Source organism: Emys orbicularis, chromosome 1 (assembly GCF_028017835.1).
Source record: "Emys orbicularis isolate rEmyOrb1 chromosome 1, rEmyOrb1.hap1, whole genome shotgun sequence".
NCBI lineage: Eukaryota > Metazoa > Chordata > Testudines > Emydidae > Emys > Emys orbicularis.
In genome coordinates this window covers 318,946,451-318,968,404 of record NC_088683.1, presented here as the reverse complement: position 1 = coordinate 318,968,404, position 21,954 = coordinate 318,946,451, and the positions used below count along the sequence as shown (strand labels likewise).

The following is a 21,954-nucleotide window of genomic DNA, read 5'->3' as shown; positions in this document are numbered from 1 at the left end:
TCATTTGGGGCACAAAAACTTGTGGGAGTGCTCAAGTGAAGGAAGGATGACTAGTTCAAATAGAGTCCTTTTTGGGATGCAGAGTAGGATGGATGGGGAATAGCTTGATCTTGAGGAACAGATTAGGGCACTTTTCCCAATCACACTCTGGATGAGAAATTTCCTTTAATTCCCCAACCTCCCTTTCTTGTTCATCATTAGAAGCAGATTAACATTGGGACTCATCACTTCTACTCAACTGAACTCTTTTTAAACTGTAAGCCATGGAGAGGGCTTATCAACCTTTTACTTTCTTCCATCAGCCAGGGATAAACACACACATACAAAACACTAATAAATAGGAGCAGGGACACTTAACATGCTTAATGTATCCCTGTCAGATTCCACCCTTGCAAATAGAACGGACTTAAGTAGTCCGATTAGTGTGAGAATTAGTCTTTGCATCAGAATGGGAAGTAATTTATTCAGATAGGAACAGTCCCAAGGCTGTACAGTTGCAGACGAAGAAGTTGCGGGGTCTTCCTCCTCTGGACTGCCCCCTATTGATGATAGTGCACAACAGGACCTGCTGCACAAGACTGTCCACAATATGGGGCTCCAGGCTAAGGAGGTGGTTGAGTCGGAGGACCCGATGGTTGATATTTTAGCTCCTCAAGGGCCATCCAGGGTAATACTGCCCCTTATAAAAAACATTAAAGCCACCGCAAAATCTCGGTGGCAAACCCCTGCCTCCATCCCCCCGACAACCAAGGAGGGGCGAAGGAGAGGAAGTATTTTGTACCCTCTAAAGGATACGAGTACTTATTCTCTCACCAACAGCCCTACTGGTGGCGGTAAATGAGAGAGAGAGATTGGAGCAACAGGGCCTGACTCCCAAGCCAAAAGATTCCAAAAAGATGGATCTCTTTGTCTGGAAGGTCTACTTGACTAGAGGGCTCCAGCTGAGGATCGCTAACCAGCCAGCAACCCTCAGCAGATACAATTTTAATTCATGGGACTCCATGATGAAATGTAAGGAGCTTGTGCCTTCTGACTCTAAGGCAGAGTTTGCGGTTATAGTGGAGGAGGGCAAGGTGGTGGCACGGACCTCTTACAGGCCTCACTGGACGCTGCGGACTCAGCCGCATGGATCTTGTCCTCTGGCATAGCCATGAGGAGGAGTTCCTGGCTGCAGGTGTCTGGACTCCCCCCCGCCCAAGTTAAACAAACTATTCAAGACCTGCCTTTTGATGGCATAGGCCCAAACAGATTCCAGGCTTCACAGCCTAAAAGATTCACAGGTGACAATGAAATCGTTGGGCACGCATACCCCTGCCATTTTAAGCCCCAGCTCCCGCAGCGCTTCTATCCTCCTTGGCGCAGGCAGGACTTCTCCAGGAAGTGGGGTAGGAATGGCAGGTGCAAGCCTCCTCATCCTCCACCCAGCCAGGGCCAGGGCTCGACAAAACCATCGTCGGGCTCTAAGCAGGCCTTTTGAAGACCTGCCTGGTGTTGACGCACCAGCCAGCAAACTGGATCCTTCTTCCTTTTTTCTCAACCACCTGTCCCACTTCTACTGTGCTTGGTCACAGATTACTTCAGACTGGTGGGTCCTTCACATGGTGGAAGTGGGATATTCTCTCCAATTCTGCTCCTCCCCTCCCTCTCTCCCACTTTCCCCGTCCCTCTTCAGGGACCCTTCTGAAGTGCATTGCCTTATACAGGAGGTCCAAAAGCTCCTCACCGCAGGAGCATTGGAGGAGGTTCCTCAGGAGCTAAGGAGCAAGGAATTCTATTACCATTATTTCCTAATCCCCAAAGCCAAGGAGGGTCTCAGACCCATCCTCGACATGCAAGGCCTCAACAGCTTCAGGAAAAAATTGAGGTTCCGCATGGTTTCATTAACTGCAATTATTTCCTTTCTGGATCCGGGAGACTGGTACGCCGCCCTCAACCTCAAGGACACGTACTTCCACATCTCTATAATTCCTGCCTACGGACGATTCCTCAGGTTCGTGATCAACTACAACCATTACCAATTCACGGTTCTCCCCTTTGGCCTGTCAACGGCCTCCCAAGTGTTCACCAAGTGCATGTTGGTCGTGGCCGCCTTCCTACGCTGGATGCAGGTGTAGGTAAATCTGTACCTCGATGACTGGCTGCTCAGGGGACACTCCAGGGACCAACTGGAGAGAAAGGTCAGCTTCACAGGGTCCACCTTCGACAAGTTGGGTCTCCTACTCAACGAGCACAAATCAATCCTATCCCCAACACAGAGGATAGAGTTTATCAGAGCAGTGTTGGACTTGGGTCAGGCCAGGGCATCATTGCCAGAGGCTCATTTTTGGTCAATGGCAGACATCATACAAAGCCTCAGACAGTACCCTACTATCACAGCAAGGGGTTGCTTAAGGCTCCTTGGCCACATGGCAGCATGTACATATGTGGTACAGCACGCGAGTCTGAGGCTCAGGCCTCTCCAAGGTTGGCTGGCCTTGGCCTACCATCCGGGGCGCGACAGCCTGGACAAGGTGGTCACCATTCCTGTGCAGGTTCTCGAGTTTCTACACTAGTGGCTCAACCCTCAGGATGTATGTGGGGGAGTCCCATTCAACAAGACCCAGACCGCTCTATCCCTGGTGACAGATGCATCGGCACTGCGATGGGGTGCTCACCTGGGGGAACTACAGACCCAAGGTCTCTGGTTGCAGGACAAGCTCTCACTCAACATCAAGGAGTTGAGAGCAGTCCAATGGGCATGTCAAGCTTTCCAAGCCCAATTGTGAGGGAAGTGCATGGGTATCATGACAGAGAACACGACTGTGATGTTTTAGATCAACAAGCAAGGTGGGTCTTGTTCCTCTCCCCTATGTTGGGAAGCCCTCGAGCTGTGGGACTTCTGCATAGCCCACTCTATTCACCTGGAAGTGGCTTACCTCCCAGTTCTCAGAACGAGTTGGCGGACTACCTCAGCAGATCCTTCCACAATTACGAGTGGTCTATCCACCCAGACGTAGTGCACAACATCTTCCAGAGGTGGGGAGTTCCCCAAATTGACCTGTTCTCCACAAAGAGCAACAGACAATGCCCTTGATTCTGTTCCTTCTGGAATCAGTCTGGGCTCTCTTGCAGGCACGTTTCTCCTCCCTTGGACGGACCATCTGTTGTATGCGTTCCCGCCGTTTCCATTCATCCACAAGATTCTGCTCAAAATCCACAGGGACAAGGCAGTGGTCATACTGGTAGCACTGGCCTGGCCTCACCAGCTCTGGTTCGCCATGCTCCAGGAGCTGTCAGTGGATGCTCCAATTCATTGCCCCTGGTTCCGGACCTGATCACCCAAGAGTGTGGTTGGCTTCATCATCCTGACATCAAGTCTCTTCACCTCACCACTTGGAAGCTTCATGGCTAAACCTAATGGAGCTCATGGGCTCGGAGTCTGTTAGGGAGGTCCTACTTGGTAGCAGGAAACGCTCCACCAGGGCTACCTACCTGGCCAAGTGGAAAAGGTTTTTAATCTCGTGTTCTCAGGGTCGTGCTCATCCGATGGAGGCACCCAGACCGCTTATCCTGGACTACCTACTACACTTAAAACAGCAGGGCCTCTTGGTATTGTCTCTCAAGGTCCACCTGGCAGCCAGCCATTCTGTCTTTGCCAACCCAAAGGTCAGTTGTTTCCTGAAAGGTCTGGACAGGCTATACCTGCATATTAAGCAACCAATCCTAGCGTGGGATCTCAACCTAGTCCTTTCCAGGCTAATGGGACCCCCGTTTGAACCCCTGGCGACTTGTTCACTGCTCTACCTATCATGGAAGTGACCTTCCTAGTCGCCATCACTTCAGCAAGGAGTGTGTTGGAACTTAAAGCCTTAACCTCTGGCCCTCCGTATACCATCTTCTATAAGGACAAGGTGCAACTTAGGCCTCACACGGCTTTTCTCCCAAAGGTTATGTCCCAATTCCACTCCAACCATGACATTTTTCTAGTGGTCTTCTGCTCTAAGCCTCATGCAGACAGTCGAGAACAAAGGCTAAACTCCCTGGACGTTCGAGCGTTGGCCTTTTACAGTGAACACACAAAGCCATTCCGTAAGCTGAACCAGCTGTTCGTGGCAATCGCAGACTGGATGAAAGGCCACCCGGTCTCGTCACAGAGGATTTCATTGTGGATCACGTCCTGTATCCAGGAATGCTATGAGTTGGCAAAAGTACCAGCTCCTGCACTAATGGCACATTCCACAGGAGCGCAGACCTCCTCAGCGGCATTCCCGGCCCAGGTCCTTACCCAGGATATCTGCAGGGCGGCGGCGTGGTCCTCGGTTTCTTCTGTCATCTCTCACTGAAGATATTAATAAAACCAGTGGATTTTCTCATGAATGAAAAAGAAAACTTTAATTTTTTACATTAGCCCATCAGGTTCTTCATATGGCCATACAAGAAAGTAATTGTCCTTCACAGACAGGAAGAAACACAACATAAAAGGAATGTGGTTAATCAGGCAGCAACTTTATTAATTTATCTGGAAACTATCCAGCAATAACTCATAAAGTACAGGTCATCATTGCTGGATTAAGAGACTATGGAAGTGGGGTTGTCTTCTTGCTGTACTAGACATTAGGAGCCCCAACCCCATTCCTCAGATTCTGCAGTGGATGCCTTCCCTTAAATCCACTTCCAGTTCCAATTTATAAGGGAACTGGAGCCTCTGTAGAATGAGTACTTACAATAATAGAAGATTAGGGTTCGAAGAGACCTTGGGAGGTCATCTAGTCCAACCCCCTGCTCAAAGCAGGACCAACCCAACTAAATCATCCCAGCCAGGGCTTTGTCAAGCTGGGCCTTAAAAACATCTAAGGATGGAGATTCCACCACCTCCCTAGGTAACCCATTCCAGTGCTTCATGACCCTCCTAGTGAAATAGTTTTTCCTAATATCTAACCTAGATCTCCCTTACTGCAACTTGATACCATTGCTCCTTGTTCTGTCATCTGCCACCACTGAGAACTGCCTAGCTCCATCCTCTTTGGAAGCCCCCTTCAGGTAGTTGAAGGCCGCTATCAAATCATAAGAACATAAGAATGGTCGTACTAGGTCAGACCAAAGGTCCATCCAGCCTAGTATCCTGTCTACCCACAGTGGCCAATGCCAGGTGCTCCAGAGGGAGTGAACCAAACAGGTAATGATCAAGTGATCTCTCTCTCACCCTGAGAACCAGGGCATGTGATCTGGAAACGTCTGTTAATTGTCCGAAGAAAGCCTTGTCTACCTCATCCTTCTGGTTTTGTGGTCTATTGCAGACGCACACCACGACATCACCCTTGTTGCTCTCACCTCTAAACTTAACCCAAAGACTCTCAACAGGCTTTTCTCCAGTTTCAGACTGGAGCTCTGGGCCTTTTCCTTCAACAAGGAGGATGGATGAGAACACGACTTGTGCCTCAAACTCCTTTATCCTTCTTCCAGAGGCACATAGTCTGCAGTGACCAGCTCAAGATCATTCTTGGAAGTATCATTGGTGCCCACGTGGAGAAGTAGGAAGGGGTAGTGGTCCAAGGGCTTGATCAGTCTCGGCAGACACTCCGTCACATCCTGAATTCTAGCTCCAGGCAGTGGACATCTGCCACAAGGAGGCACCAGCTATTAGTTTGGCTGACTTCCCTCCACCCTCCAGTTGTGTTCCCAGATAGTTCACAATTTCTTTCCTCCTTCAAAAATATATCTGCTCCCCTGTTGGAGAGGTACACCCCATCTCCCTTGAATAATTCAGGTACCAAATATCCACTAACCTATAGGATAAGGGTACCCATAAATTTCTTAGGGTATGGAAATAAGATTTGGGTATAGTAGGTTGGGCCTGAATTACATAGCGTCAGGATCCTATAAAATACCTGGTCAGGAAGAAGTCTAGAGCGCTCTTTTAATCTTTAGCTCTATAGGCTATCTTTTTATCTACTTATCATTCTATCTTCTATCACGCTATCAACTCAGCTTGTGCAGTATAGTGTAACTACTCAACATTCCTAACTATTGGGGAAGCCAGCACCATCATGTTATCGAGCATGCCAGGAGTAAGGCTGGTCATAGTATTTCTTCTGTATTTCCCACAGCTGCTTTAATGTGCTGTGAGCCCTCTGACACTTGCCTTCACTTTCTTCAGTATCTGATCACTTTCTGCCTGAGTTGATGCTGCTATTATCATGTCATCTGCTATTATATGGACTCCTGAAATCGCTCCATATGTATCACTATTCTTTTGTTGAAATACTTCACAAGTTGCCTTTTATTCCAAAAGGTAGATGGAGAAACTTGTATCTGTGCCACAGTGTACTGAAGGTGAACCATTGAGATGACTCTTTAGCTAATGTAATTTCCCAATATCCATCTTTATTACCTACTGTAGTGAATATCCTTTTACGAGCTTGTTGGCACTGAACATCTGCTTGTGTGGGGATGGAATAATACTGGCCCAGTATAGCCTTATTCAGGTCTCTGGGATGCAAACAAATCCTAATCTTGCTATTTTCCTTCAGTTATCACCAAGCCGATAACCCATGGAGTGGGTACGTTCACTTTGGCTATGACCCTTTCCTTTTCTAACTGCCTGAGTGCATCTTTGAATGTGTGTCACTACGAAAGGTATATTTCTGCAGCTGTGCATGACGGGTGACTGATGGGTTTGTATATATGGGATGCTTCCCACAGAACTCTCTTGTTCCCGTGAATACTGCTGGATATTGCACAGTCAATTCAGTGCTAGGTGCCTTGGTGTGCAGCATACCTATTCCATGTATTAGGTGTGGCTCTCTGTAAGCTTCTCTGCCTACAAGTGGTGTTGTGGATGCCTGATGCTATTTCTGCACTATATACCAGGGATGTGATTCCCAGCTCCTGTACACATACTCATGCTAACTCAATGAGAGCTTGTGCGATTATAAACATAGCATAGCCATGGTAGCATGGGCAGGGGTGACACGGCTTAGGCATTCTGAGTACAAACCCACCTGAACCTCTACGGGGTAAGTACTAATCTGTGCCACCACTACCCACACTGCCGTGGTTACACTATTTATACTTGTGCTAGTTCATTGAGCTTGCACTATACATTGATTCATATCCCTTGCTATGTAGAAGTAGCCTTAGTGGCGATGAACTGAGGACTGAGCTTGTTCTTGTCTGTTGCTGCTGTTAGTGTGTCCTGTTCAGAGTCTATTCTGGAACTGCCGTATGTTATAAGTGCAACATCAGACAGTTTTATCTGGATGAGACCTGGTATCTGTTTGAAAAGGTGAATTGGTAAAGCCTTAGCTTCTGCCCCAGTATTAAGCTTGAACTTTAAGTACATTCCCCATATACAGTGTAGAATACTAAGGTTCTGTGGAGTGTGGATACTTGTATCTACCAGATGAGATTGCTCACATTCTATTTCAGCCAGAGATTTGTGGCTTTGTCTTTTGTGTAAGTTTGCTACTATAACATGGATGAATAGTAATTTAATTTTCCATGTTAGAGACATGTTACTCCAAAAGCTGGGCAGACTCTGGGTGGGTGTATCTTTCCACAAAGTGTGCTCAGTTTCTTTGTGTGAGCTTTGGTGTGTCTGCTTTGCTCTGTGAAGTGGCTAGGCCTTGACCAGGCTGCTCTGAATACTCTTTTGTGAAAGAGCCTGCATCAGCTTGTCAGTATGCCACCCACACATGATCTCTCTTTGTTTCTTTGTGGTTTGTGAGGCTCTGCAAATCTCTCTTTTTGCAAGTCAAAATGAGCTGCTTCAACCTTTACTTTTGTCCTTTTATCAGTGACACTGAACACAGTTTTATCTCGGAGCATGTCATTTTCAGAGACTCAATTTCTTGTTTTTTGCCTCAGCTCTGTGACATACTTACCTATTTACTTTTTTCCTAGATGTGTGTGAGACCAGAACTGGTATTGTTTAGACCTCATATGTTTCTTAGAGTTACAATAGTTCCTAAGCATTGTTAATACCTCATCCAGTGTGGGAGCATTTTCAGTTGGCTGCTGTAAGAATGTGTGTTAAACTTTCAGAGCCTCTTCTCCCACTCTGTGCAGTAAAATGGCTACTTATGTCCTCGTCTTCTTTTTTTTTTTTTTTTTTTTTTTTTTTTTTTTATTTGCTTCTGAAGCTTTCATAAAGACGTGGTAGCGCTGTTCCTTTCTCTTCCAATTCTCAGCAAGATTACCAATTAAAAGATAAAGGTCAGAGTGGCTTGCAACCCTCCACGTTCAGATTTTTTAAATACTATTTTCTAGTTTAACTGCTTTATTTTTGGTTTCATGTTTGTGTACTCTCTGTATTTCAGTACTCTGTACCTTCTGTTTGGCTCCTGCTGGTTCTGTGGATTGCATTTCTTGTCTGTGTGTAGCAGTTTACAAAATTTACTAATCCGCCGTGCTCCTGACAAAAGCAGCCACTGCTTGTAGAATGTGGTCACTTCTGACACCATGTTGTGTTTTCTAGCACGACCAGGCAGCTGAGAGTATCTTCCTTGTGAGTATGCTGCAGCCTTTGTACTTCAGGAGCCCCAAGTCAGACTAGGAATATAAAGTTCTTAGAGTGCTTGCTCATGTCCATTCCATATTAGATGTGTGTGTGCTTGCCACATGCACCGGTGCCAGAAGTTTTTCCCTTAACAGTATCCATAGGGGACCGGCTCTGGTGCCCCGTGGAGTGGCACCTGCATGGCGCAGCATAATGGGCGCCGCCAGGTCCCCCCACCCTCAGTTCCTTCTTGCCACCAGTGACGGTGCTGGAACTTCTGCTGCGTCGGCTAGTGTTGTTTCATTCTCAGTTCTTGCAAACTTTGAAAGCCTGTAATGTATTTGTATATAGTTAGTAGTTCTTAGTTATCCTTAGTAGTAGTTCTCAACTCTTCATTAGTCCTGAACAGGACTCAGCCAGGGGATGGGGCATGCCCCGGTCCCCAGGCTTTAAGCCCTGTGATCGTTGCAAACGGCCTATGCCGATCAGTGATCCACTTATCAGCTGCCTAAGGTGCTGCTTGGGCGAAGGGCACATAAGTGACAAATGCGTATCTGCAAGTCCTTCAAACCTAGGATGAAGAAAGAGCACGAAATCCGTCTGAAAGCGCTCCTGATGGAGTCAGCACTCACTCCGGCACTGGAGCAGCGGTCCAACTCCGCACTGAGAACCGCCGCCTCTGTGTGCAGTGCTCCACCAGCGCCAACCACCAGCTGACATCAGTCCCCCTCCATGGCTCCGGTGAAGAAGCTGAAAAAGACTGGGAGGGGAAGATCTCCTACCTCCCATAAGGGAAAGGAGAGGGCTAGGGGCGAGCCACGACCCATGCCGGGCAGCTCAACACCCCCATTGGGAACTTGGGCTCCACCTCAAGTTGAGTGGTGCAGCCCATCCCATGCTTCGCCTGCAACCACAGATAGCGGTGCAGGCCCTAGCCAGCTTCAGGTGCCGTCAATGCCCGAAGCTCTTCGAGCATCTCAAGAGATCCTGATGCCATCCACACTAGCTCCCGCAATACCCGTCTTGGGGAAAACCCACCTTGGGACCTATGCGTGTGTCCCCACCTCAGCTGTACCGATCCCCATTGAGAGGGACGTCCCACCAGCATTCGTCTGCCCAAAGTCGTCACACCTCAGGACTGGAGAGGCAGGCTCAGCGGCGCCCTCTTCGGTCCCCACACCGGGGACACCGATAGAGGGACTCGTGGCGTACCTTGCTGGTAGATTGGCGCAGACCCTCTGAGGCACGTGCCACCCAGCAAGAACTCTGGGACTGGCCCCGACCTTCTCCAAGGGCCGTCCTCGCCTGCCAGTCCGTCCTCGCCTGTCTCCAAGAAGGAGGTCACCCTACTCAGGACGATCCTCCCGGCAACCGGCACATAGTAGCTCCCAGTCCCGTTCGATGTCCCGGTATCGGTCAAGTAGCATGAGGCGTGGATCGCTGGGTATCCGCTGCAGATCCGCCTAACACCGTCTGTCCCCGAGAGTCCAACCAAATCAGTCTCGCTTGGACAGCTCAACTTCGGGATGCAGCAACCGGCACCAACTGGGTAAGAGCCACCTTGGAGAGGCCAGTGGCCTTGGTATCCTGTCCCCTTCTTGTGCTCGAGGCTTCGGGAGATAAGTCCCCACAGGTCCAGGAGGACCCAGGGGAGCAAGCTGCTGGACCACCAATGGACGTGGAGGTTCCCACGGCACTGGCATCATCCTCGTTGTCTCCAGATGAGGTTATCATGGTCCCCCCTCACCCAGTTCCTCAGGATGACACCAAAGTGCACCAGGAACTATTGAAGAGGGTCACTTCTAACCTGGGGCATCAGGTCAGATGAATGGAAGAGCCCTAGGACTCTGTTTGACGTCCTCAGCTCCTGTCAGGGTAGCTCTCCCTCTTCACAAAGGGGTTTCCAAAATCACTGATGCCCTGTGGCAGACCCCCATCGTCCCTGGCCCCTATCTCTAAAAGGGCCAAATGCAAGTACTTCGTGCCAACCAAAGGGCATGAGTACTTATACTCCCAACCAGCCCCTAATTCCCTTGTGGTTGAGGTGGTTAACCACAAGGAGAGGCAAGGACAACCCAGGACCATCCCCAAAAATAAAGACTCGAGGAGGCTGGATCTCTTTGGACATAAGGTTTATTAGTTTTCCAGCCTTTAGCTGAGAGTGGCCAACCACCAAGCCCTCCTTGGCCGATCTGACTTTAATATGTGGCAAGCCATGGCCACATTCGAAGGGTTGCTCCCTGAGGCTTCCAAGAAGGAGTTCTGAGTGATCCTCGATGAGGGCACGACTGTGGCCCAGATGGCCCTCCGGGCGGCATCAGATGCTGCCGCCCGCACAATGGCTTCTGCTATCTCCATGAGGCAAGTCTCTTGGTTGCTCCTCTCTGGGTTGTCCACCGAGGCCCAGCAGTCATTGCAGGACCTGCCCTTCGATGTTGGGGCCCTATTTTGGAGCAAACAGACAGCAAGTTGCATGGCCTTAAGGACTCCTGCACCACCCTGAAAACCCTGGTCTCTACATGCCAGTCTCAGCATTTAAGCTGTTCAAACTGCAGCAGTCTGAGGGCCAGGGGAGCCAGCCTCGGCAGGACCAGCCCCATAAATGAGCCAAGGGTTATGGTCATTTTGAGGGTGTGCCCAAAGGCGACCTACCAGACTATTCCTTGGATCCATCTTTCCCAGAGTTCTCCGACCATCTTTCCCCTTTCCACCCCGTGTGGACTACTATAACTTCGGACCGCTGGGTCCTTACCACAGTGGAATGAGGTTATACCCTCCAGTTCCTTTCTACCTCCCCTGCCCACCTGCTTTCCCCGTCCCTCTTCAGGGACCCCCTCACGAGAGTCTCCTCGCGCAGGAGGTAAAGGGGTTACTACAGCTGGGTGTGGTGGAAGAAGTTCCTCTCAAATACAGGAACAAGGGGTTCTATTCCTGGTACTTTTTAATCCCAAAGGCCAAGGGTGGTCTGCGGACCATCCTGGACCTGTGAGATCTCAACAAGTACCTACAGAGGCTAAAGTTCCGCATGGTGTCTCTGGCTTCTATTTTCCCCTCCCTGGATCCGGGAGACTGGTATGCCACCCTCGACTTGAAGGACGCATACTTCCACTTAGCGATCTTTCAAGGACACAGACGCTCCCTCCAGTTTATGGTGGGGCCCCACCACTACCAGTTTATGGTCCTTCCATTCGGCCTGGCAACAGCACCGAGGGTGTTTACCAAGTGCATGTTGGTGGTAGCGACTTACCTCAGGTTTCGGGGTATCCAGATCTACCCGTACCTCAACGACTGGCTCATCAAGGGTGGCTCCAGGTCTCAAATCCAAACGAATGTTGTGGTGCTTCCAGCCACATGCCGCTCCCTGGGCCTACTGGTGAACAACAAAAAGTCGACGTTAGTGCCAGTACAGAGGATAGAGCTCATTGGAGCGATTCTTGACTCTGCCTGTGCCAGAGTGTTCCTGCCGCTGGAAAAGTTCCACATGTTGGCGAACCTCATCGCGGAAGTCTCCGCGTTCCCTCTGACTACAGCCAGGGTCTGTCTGCGCCTGTTGGGCCACTTGGTAGCATACACTTACATGTTCTGCCATGCCAGGCTCTGGATGCGGCCCCTGCAACAATGGCTGGCGTCAGTCTATTGCCAGTCCCGAGACCCCCTGGAGAAGATCGTTACCATTCCCCAGGCGATACTTACTTCGCTGAGATGGTGGACTGACCACAGGACAGTCCTGGAAGGAGTTCCATTCGACAGCCCTCCTCACTCCATCGAGTTGGTGTCCGATGCCTTGGACCTCGGCTGGGGGGGCACATCTCAGCAACCTCCCCGGAGGAGGCATGGTTACACATAAATGTCAAAGAACTCTGAGCAGTCCAGCTGGCGTGCGGAGTCTTCTTGCCCCACCTGTCGGGCAAGGTGGTACAAGTCCTGACGGACAACACAGCCTCGATGTTCTACATCAACAGCTAAGAGGGAGCATGCTCTTCGGCTCTCTGTCAGGAGGCACTCCACCTGTGGGATTTCTGCATCAGCCACGAAATCCACCTGGAAGCTTGTCACCTTCCCAGCGTCAGGAATATGCTGGCAGACCAGCTCAGCAGGGACTTCTCCTCTCACAACGAGTGGTTGCTCCATCCAGAGGTAGCCTGCATGATCTTCTAAAGGTGGGGAACTCCCCAAGTAGACCTGTTCACTACCAGACAGAACAGGAAATGCCACCGGTTTTGTTCTCAACAGAGTCTGAGCAAGGACTCCCTCTCCAATGCCTTCCTTCTGTCACGTTCCCTCCGATTCCACTCATCAGCAGTGCCCTGGCAAAGATCGAGAGACGAGGCACAGGTTACCATGATTGCCCCAGCGTGGCCTCGCCATCATTGGTTCGACATGCTCATGAGCCTGTCAGCGGCACCTCCCTGGTCCCTTGCCTAGCCGACCAGACCTGCTGTCACAGGACCACGGTCGGCTCTTACACCCCAACCTCGGGTTCCTCCACCTCTCGGCATAGATGCTGCGTGGCTGAACCCGGAGGAGCGGACCTGTTTGGAAGGAGTCCAATAGGTCCTCCTGGAAAGTAGGAAGGCCTCAATTAGACTGACTTACCTGGCCAAGTGGACGAGGTTTTCCTGCTGGGCATCCGAACAGGGCGTCTCTCCCCCATTCCTCCATACAGGCTGTCCTGGGCTACCTGCTCCATTTGAGGAACCAGGGCCTGGCACACTCTTCCATTAGAGTGCATCTTGCGGCGATCTCCGCTTTTCACCCGCCGATCCAAGGACAGACAGTGTTCTCCCATGACATGACGGTCAGATTCTTGAGAGGGCTGGAGAGACTCTTCCCACAGGTGCGGGCTCCTGTCCTGCAGTGGGATCTTAACTTGGCCTTTCCTAGGCTCACTGGCTCACCCTTTGAACAACTGGGTTACTGCTCCCTTTCCCATTTGTCATGGAAGGTCTCAATCCTGGTGGCGGTGACATCGGTGAGACCGGTCTTGGAAATTAAAGGCTTGATCTCAGAACTGCCGTACACGGTCTTCTACAAAGATAAGGTTCAGTTGCAGCCCCACCCGGCCTTCCTGGCAAACGTGGTCTCCGCCTTCCATATGAACCAGGACATGTTCCTCCCGGGGTTCTGTCCCAAAGCACACAAGACCATTAAAGAGAGGCGTCTTCATGCCCTGGATGTCCGGAGGGCTTTGGCTTTTTATTTAGAATGTACCAAGACTTTCCATAAATCGACTCAACTTTTCATCTCTACAGCGGATAGGATGAAGGGTCACCCGGTGTCCTCGCAGAGGATTTTGAATTGGATTACCTCATGCATAAGGACCTGCTATGACCTGGCAGGGATTCCGCCGCCGCCGATCGTTAGAGCCCACTCGATGAGAGTGCAGGCGGCTTCGACAGCCTTCCTGGTGCACATCTCTATCCTGGACATCTATAGAGCTGCGACGTGATCCTCCGTCCACACATTTACTGTTCATTACGCCATCACTTAGCAGGTCGGGGTGACACTGGGTTCTGCAGAGCTGTGTTGCAATCTACACGTCGGTGAACTCCTACCCATCTCCAGGGGTATTGCTTTGGAGTCACCTAATATGGAATGGATATGAGCAAGCACTCAAACAAGAAAACAGTTACCTTTTCTGTAACCGCTGTTCTTTGAGATGTTCGTTCCACAACCCGCCTTCCTTCCCCACTGTTGGAGTTTCTGGCAAGAAGGAACTGAGGGTGGGGGAGCTGGCGGCGCCCCTTATATCATGCCATGTGGGTGCCACTCCAGAGGGCGCCAGAGCTGGTCCCCTACGGATACTGCTAAGGGAAAAACTTACAGCACCAGTACATGTGGCGAGCGCACACACCTAACATGGAGTGGACATGAGCAACACATCTCAGAGAACACCGGTTACGGAAAAGGTAACTGTCTTTTTAAACCACAACCCTCTTTAATAGATAGTTACCAAGATGGCTCCTATAGACTCTGAGCATGCATTGCAGACCTCTGTGTGCTTGCATCATGTGAGACCCCTTATGTGGGGAGGCCCTCCAGTGATTATGCATGATTAATTTTCAAGAAACAGTACCACAGTATACTACAGGAGAGGACAGGGCATATATACCTTCCCCAGAAAAGTGTCCAGGGGCCAATGGCTTATCTGAGCCCCCCTGGGCAGTTCACCAGCTCAGGTGATGCTTCCCCCTCTCCCAACTCAAGGGGAGGGCCCTTAATGGAGCTAAGATTCCTTTCTTCCTGCTGCCTAGGCAAAGACCCCATACGTATGAACTAGTGGGGAGTGCAATCTCACAAAAATTTGAATGCCAAAACTGAGCATACTCAAGCATATTCTGTGTGGAAGAGATCATCCTATCAGAATCTGAGCTTGCCAGCTCAGTGGAGGAAACTCAGAACAACAGACAGTCCTGTCCTTTATAAAAAATGCATTAGGCTTAAAGCAGCCAACCAGTCTACCAGTAAAAATTTGAAGCTAGACAAATTCAGACTAGAAATAAGGTCCACATTTTAATAGTGGGGAGAATTAATCATTGAAACAACTTACTACAGGTTGTGGTAAATTCACTATCACTGGACATTTTTAAATCAAGACAAGATGTTTTTCTAAAAGAGCTGCTTTACTGCAAGCACAGCTACTGGACATGAAGCAGAAATTATTACAGGGAAATCATATACCCTTTGTTATGCAGGGGATCAGACTAAAATCAGATGATCACAATGGTCTCTTCTGGCCTAAATAATCTATGAATATATAAGGGAGAGAGAACGAATTGTAATTGTGTAGGGGCTGGTTGTGACTCTGTAGTAAAGGTTGAGTGATCTTTTGTGCTTAAAGCAGGGATTCATTATCTTTATTATGCATGGAAAATGTAGCATATCCTCCCTAAACTTACAACACTTACTCTTTGAGTACAGAATGAATTTTCTAAGAATTGAAAAGCAAAGCTGTTAATTAGTTTGTTAAAAACTAATTAAAAACTGCATCCTTTAAGAAATGTAGAATCTGCGTGTCTTTTTGTCATCCCAGATTTTCTTAACAGACTAACATAGGCTCTTCAAACTTTCCACAGAGTTAAAGTTAATTGAAATGTTGTGCTTAGGCTATATTTGATTAAAGTAGGTTGTAATTAAGCTAATTTATTAATAACTATCTAATTGTTATAATACAGTTAGGGTCAGGTCAGGAACTATCTTGTATGCAACAATTGTATTAGTTGTAATGAGTCAGCCCTATGAGGAAGACTGGACATATTTGTGCACAGTAAAAGGCAACCAAACAACTTTGACTCTGTCCTGTAGTGAACACCATGATGGGGTTAAAATATATGAAAAATGTCTTTTAAAAATCAGTTTAATGCAATCTGGGACCACAAAAACTAATGTGTTTTCATAATTGTATTGCTGTCATGGCATTGCTATCAGGAAGAGTGAAGTTTGTTTGGTTGCCTGAACTGTGTATTTCCATACCTTAATATGTTTGGATTTCTTTTCTTTGGGTTTTAATGCTTGCATTTGGGATAATTAATCCCCGTAATATATTTTCCCTTTTAAGTTACTGATGTGTAGTCTCAACCTTAAGTGCATTTTAACATAGTTTTTTGTCTTGGAATATGGCATGTAGCTTGTGAGCCTTGATGAGTGACAGGATAATTGAGCTGTTGATAATGATAGAGACAGAAGAGAGTTTGGATGAGAGGAAATAGAGGTTTTCACTGAGTTAAATCTTTAGTTGGTAGTTGACAGAATTGCATATGTGGGACTGAGCAGTTGAGATTCCAAAGGAATAAGTTGTAGAAGGAGAAGAGAGGACCAAGGACAAAATCCATTGGGACACTGATGAAAAGCGGGCAAGGGCAGAAGACGGAAGAGCTCCTGACGAAGTTGTGGAAAGTAGAACAGTTAGCTGAATATTAAAAACGAGAACGCCCAAAGAGGGAGCAAATGGCAATTGAAAGCACAGGGATGAATGTAAGATGAAGATAGAAATGACTAAAAAGCACTGTCATTTGTATTCTTATGGTAAGTCTTAAGAGGATTGTACCGGGGGGAGGAGAAGTCAAGGCAAAGGAAAAAACACCATTGTCAAAGCACCTGGATTTAAAGGGGAGGAGGAAAAGGGATGGTAGATGGAGTGGCAGATGGGGGTAAAAGAGGCTTTTTTTAGGATAGGATAATTCAGTCATGTTAGAAAGCAAAGGGGAAAAGAAATTAGATGAGATGTGTAGGGGACAGGATGATACAGGGAGTCAGAGAAATCAGAATTGGGAGGAGATAATGTCACAGGACATAGCGCATTGAGGGGTTAGTAGGTGCTCATCACTTTTGAAAATCAGGTCACTTCTGTTTAGGTGTCTGAATATGGATTAGGAACCTAATTTTAGGCACCTAATTGTTGACCTACATATATGATATGATACATAATATGTAACATAAAGGAAGAATGATCTTGTGATTGTGGCATTGAACAGTGACTCAGGATATTTGGGTTCAGTTCCTAGTGGTTACTTACGGACATATTTTTAGAGGAATGTAGGCACCTAATGGGATTTTCAAAGCACTAAGGTGCCTGACTCCCAAAATGGAAGTTAGCTGCCTAGGTTCTTTTGAAATTACCTGTAGGCATCTATCTGCATTTTTAGGTACCTAAATTCTTGAAAAAAATCTGGCCCTTAATGTCTTCGTGCGACATTTCTCTTTGTAAAGTGAAGATGATATTTTCTACCTCCCAGCAGTTTTATGAGAATAACTGCTGTTTTTGAGACACTGAGATTTAATATTGCCTAAATACCTAGATTAATGTGTGTAGATTTATTTAATCTATTTTCCCTGATACATCAGCTAATAATTATCTAAAAGAAAGGAAAATATTTTGCTTTGTGCTTCAAAAGTTATATTGCTTGTAAAGATTTAATGGGGGTTGTGCCCAAAATTCCCTTTGTCCCAGAGAGTTTTATACTATTTTGTCCTTATTTATTCTTTCTTTTCAGTTTTCGCACTAGCAAAGGAGTTGGGTACTCTGCTCATTTCGTTGGCAACTGCTTAATAGTTACATCGTTGAAATCAAAAGGAAAAGGTTTTCAGCATTGTGTGAAGTATGATTTTCAGCCACGCAAGGTAAGCAAAATAGTGTTCACAATGAAGAATGATTATGAAAGTGTGATCAAGTACCTCTGTGAGGAAATAGACTCCCTTCTGTCACAGTAAAAGTGATCATTTCTCACTTCCTATTTATAACTAGTTTCTATGACTCTCTGTCATATGAATTATATGTCAGAGTTAGAACAGGGCATCAGCAAAAGAAACCATGGGAGGTCTATAGTAATGGTTTATGAAGAAATACATACCCATATGTAGGGCTAACTCTTCTTATTTTTGTTTTTGTTTGTTTATTTTATTTGCCATGGCGCCTAGGCATCCTAATCATGGACCAGGACTCCATTGTGCTAGGTGCTGTACAAACACAGAATGAAAAGACAGTCCCTGCCCCAGTGCTTAAATACTGTTGAAACAATTAGAATTTCACGCAGAGAAGGATTGTCAGGGTATTTTTATAATCCTGATGAACTGCTTTAGTTTTGTTTTTAAAAGCTATATATGTTTCTGTTCAGTAAGCTTCAACATTCTTCTAAATATTTGGCCCTTTGTTTTCAAAGAATCTATTATTAAACTGTACATTGATGAGAGCTGAAGTAAAATATCCAGCTAACCATACTGACAGTTGCCTCACCCAATTTTGAAATGGAATATTGAGTAATGAAATGAAACGCAGTGGCTGATGTATGCATTTCTAAGGTTCCTGGAAATTAAATTAATACTATGCAACACATAGGGATGTACAGTATGGATGAAGTTTAATCTCACTTGGAATCTCTGGAATTGAGGTTTGCTACATATTTAAATACTGCTTGAGCTGTTATAATAAGGAAATTTTGTTTGATGATGGGCAAATTCTTCATCTGTTTTTTAAGAAATATTTGAAATGTAGTTGGATTTTCAAACAACTCTGCCCTCCATTTAGCGAGTTCTTAGTAACTCGTGCAAAGGTGTGACACACTTGGTCATCTGCATCTCCAGAGGTCTGATCTCATGATACAGCTTTCATACAGTAAATTTTGGAAAGTTGACCTGTGGAAAGATGCTGGGGAAAAAAAATTAGCTGCCCCTGTCCAGTAGTAATATTTTGCAGTTTTGTCCTCTTTCTTTATTGCTCTGGAGCCTAGCTTTTTGTTTTGAATTTGTCAACATTTTAATATAACTAACAAATATTTTTTTATTACCTAGGTCATTTAATTTCAGAATAAAAATACTGAAATTTATTTACTGAATTTATTTTGCATTTGGGGACTTTGGTGATATTAGTGCCTGTAATGAGTCTGCCTGCAGTGATGCAGATTTTTGTTGCCTTATCTGTTCCATGGAGAAACAAGCTTTCACCTTTCTCCTGTATCAGTAGAGATTTGGGATGTCTCTTATTCCTAGTAACATGAACATTTCTCTAGCACCTTCCACTGTTCATTTCCACAATATGTAATCCTGATGCTTCTATGGGGATAATGATTCTGTTGGCTTCCAGTTTTTTAACTTTCATTCTCATTTGGACTGGTTATCCAGTTGTCAGTTTGCACAACAGCTTTATATGTCTGTTACGGTAAACTTGTTTGTTTTTTGCCTTTCTTCCAAGGGTATATGTAGTGTTGGTATATGCTTTGCTGGGATACTGAGATGTTATGTGAAGTAAAAACTTTGTTTGCTCATTAACATGCGTACCGGCAAACTCATTCCTTCTGTTGCTCTGTATTTGTGATCCAAAAGGGGCAAGGAATAAATCTTTGTCAGATTTGTTTTCCTGTGTGAGTAGCTCATTTGTCTAGCCTGTTACTCTGAGGTGTGTACACAAACTGGTAGGCCCTAATGGATTCCTGCCGGATCTATTGGCAGTAATCAGACTCTGTGGTATTCCGTGTCTTGCAAATTGTAATTGCATAGATTTTAAGGCCAGAAGGGAACACTGTGATAATCTATTCTGACCTCATGCATAACGTAGGCCATAGAACCTAACCCAATAATATATGCATCAAGCCCGTAACTTTTATTAAAATTTAGGGCTCATACACACACGGTTGGGTCGGGTGTTTCATTCTTTTTTAAATTAAAATGCCCTGCGTACACATGACACAAGTTTCTTCCAAATTAACTGGCCAATTAGTGCAAATTGGATAATCCACTTTGAAAATAGATTAAATTCAATTTGTGTGGATGCACCTATATATCAGATTAATTTTTCAGTCCTCCCACTGCCATCCCATACTACATTGCTTTACACCAGGGCCATAATGTGTTACCCTGTGTCCCCTCTACTTCTCTGGGTTGGCTGGATTTCACCACTAGCCAGGAACCACCCAACTTGTGACGACGCACTTCTGGAGCATTACATGAGCATGGAGCCATAGAGAGGGTCAGGGATTTTCTTGTGATCTGGGGAGAGGAGACAATTCAGTCCTGCCTTAACAGATACCGTAATGTGAAGATATACTAGTGTATATCAAAGCAAATAACTAAGAGGGGTCACTCTTTGGACTTCTCACTGCTGCAACACTGGGAATAGGCAGCTGCAGAATTATGGAGAACACCCCTCCCCCACAAAGAACAGAAACAGGACCTCTGGCAGTGCTCCAAGTACTCACCCCTACTTTGAGGATCAGATTTTTTCCAAGAAGGACACCACACCCTGGTATGTCATGGACAGCACTGAAGGCATCAAAGAGAACACAGTCTCCTACCCTGACCGGATTTCCCGTGGAAGCCAGGATCTTTTCCCCACATGAAAACCTAAGGCAAACCCATAGAAGCAAACAATTCCCAAAACCCAGGTGGACACTCAGCATGATAGTGCTGGGAAGGAGACCTCTCCCAGTAAGTATTCTGTCCTATATTACAATAAAATTGTATGGGTAACTTCAAAAATCTTTTGTTCTGGTTGTCCAGTGGGCACCACCAGGAGTTAAGAGCCTTTGCAAACCTTGCCAGCTTCCAGCCCTCCCTCCCCACCATGCTGTGTTCTAAAAATTGGTATCTGTGCCTGGGAATTTAAGATCTGAAGGGGATTATTCCTTGATATTTTCAGTTCCCACAGCTATTTGCTTTACTGGCATCCACCCCCAACACTCCTTTCCTGTGCTCTTCATGTTCCTTTTCCCAACTGGTTGACCACTGGACTCTCTGCCCCTGGTCAAGCTATTGCTCTGCAGTCATTCTATATTTTTTTTAAAAAGCCCTTGTAATGTAGGCATGTTTATTGAAACGTCGGTTACAGGAAGAAAAATGCAAAAGCGCCCCCTCTCCCCCTAAACTCTTCGCTTCACAATTTGAGCAGTACCCAGAAATTTCAGCTAGCTTAGCATTTTATGAGATATATTTCCCAAAGTGAAATACTAAAAATGAATAGAGTTCATGAGAGACTTGGGTAGCTGAAATAACTCTCAGCATTAACTCCTTAAGTTCAAAACAGTTACAGCAGAATGCTATTTATTTTGCTGTACACTTTGTGCAGGTTGGCAGGTGATATAAAACAGAAGTTAAGGCAAAGACAATGCTCTATTTTGGCATGATGTTTCAAGGTAAAGCAGTCTTCTTGGGGCTTCCTGTATAGGTAGGGTTCCCCTTCCAGTCATGCAGCACTTCTGAGGCAGGGCAGGGGACCCTTCTGGCGAGTAACATATCTGCCTATCTTTCTGGTCTGCCCATTGCCTTTTTAACAATCTTTGTCTATTTCTTCGTGATTCATATGAGGATAACATCCTCCAATAGAAGGACTGACTGCACAGGTGCATGTGCAATTACTAACCTTCCCCCTGCAGATTCCCAGTCAACCACCCAACCTATGCAAATCTCAAATGCTACTGTTTGTCCACTCAGCCTGCTAGCCGAACATAAAACACCAGCCCTAATCCCCAACCCGTGCTGCACACCCAGCCAATCTCCACAACAACATAGGAGTAGGGTTACTATTCAAAAGGCAATTAAGATGGCAAATGTCTTACTATATGTAAATTCTCCCCAGACTAGGAAGAGACTGTGAAAATAGTATTCCAAAACTGAGGCAAAAGCAACAGTTTATCATTGAAGCCTGGAGACTTGAAATACTACGATAAATACTTCTTTGGTTTCTCAGCTTCCCCAGCTCCTGTGCCTGATTGTGCATGGCACTCAAGGACAGGACTGTCACCAATTGCAAAATGCCTAGCAAATCTCTGGGGCACGAAAAAAAAGACCAAAACTGAAATGTTTGGGAACTCTTGTCAGCATCCCAGAAGAGGGCTAAGAAAACAGAAGAGTGGAGGGATGTTCTCCTTGCAGAGAGACAGAAGGACTGAGAAGGTGTCATTGCTGAGAGAGAAGACGACACAGAATTGACCAGAGAAACCACTGAGAAAGATAGGGATGGGCAAAAACAGCTTCTGGACCTGATGTAA

The 21,954-nt window shown here is 46.5% G+C and overlaps 1 protein-coding gene across 4 annotated transcripts in view; it reads left to right on the top strand.

Annotated features, from left to right (window-relative positions):
- The window catches only part of NBEA (neurobeachin), an 816,600-nt gene that overhangs the window by 142,366 nt on the left and 652,280 nt on the right, over positions 1 to 21,954 (top strand). For all 4 annotated transcript variants that reach the window (XM_065403538.1, XM_065403557.1, XM_065403547.1 and 1 more), the window contains exon 6: positions 17,470 to 17,596. In XM_065403538.1, the coding sequence (XP_065259610.1) occupies positions 17,470 to 17,596 (127 nt within the window). The remainder of the gene's footprint in view (positions 1 to 17,469; positions 17,597 to 21,954) is intronic.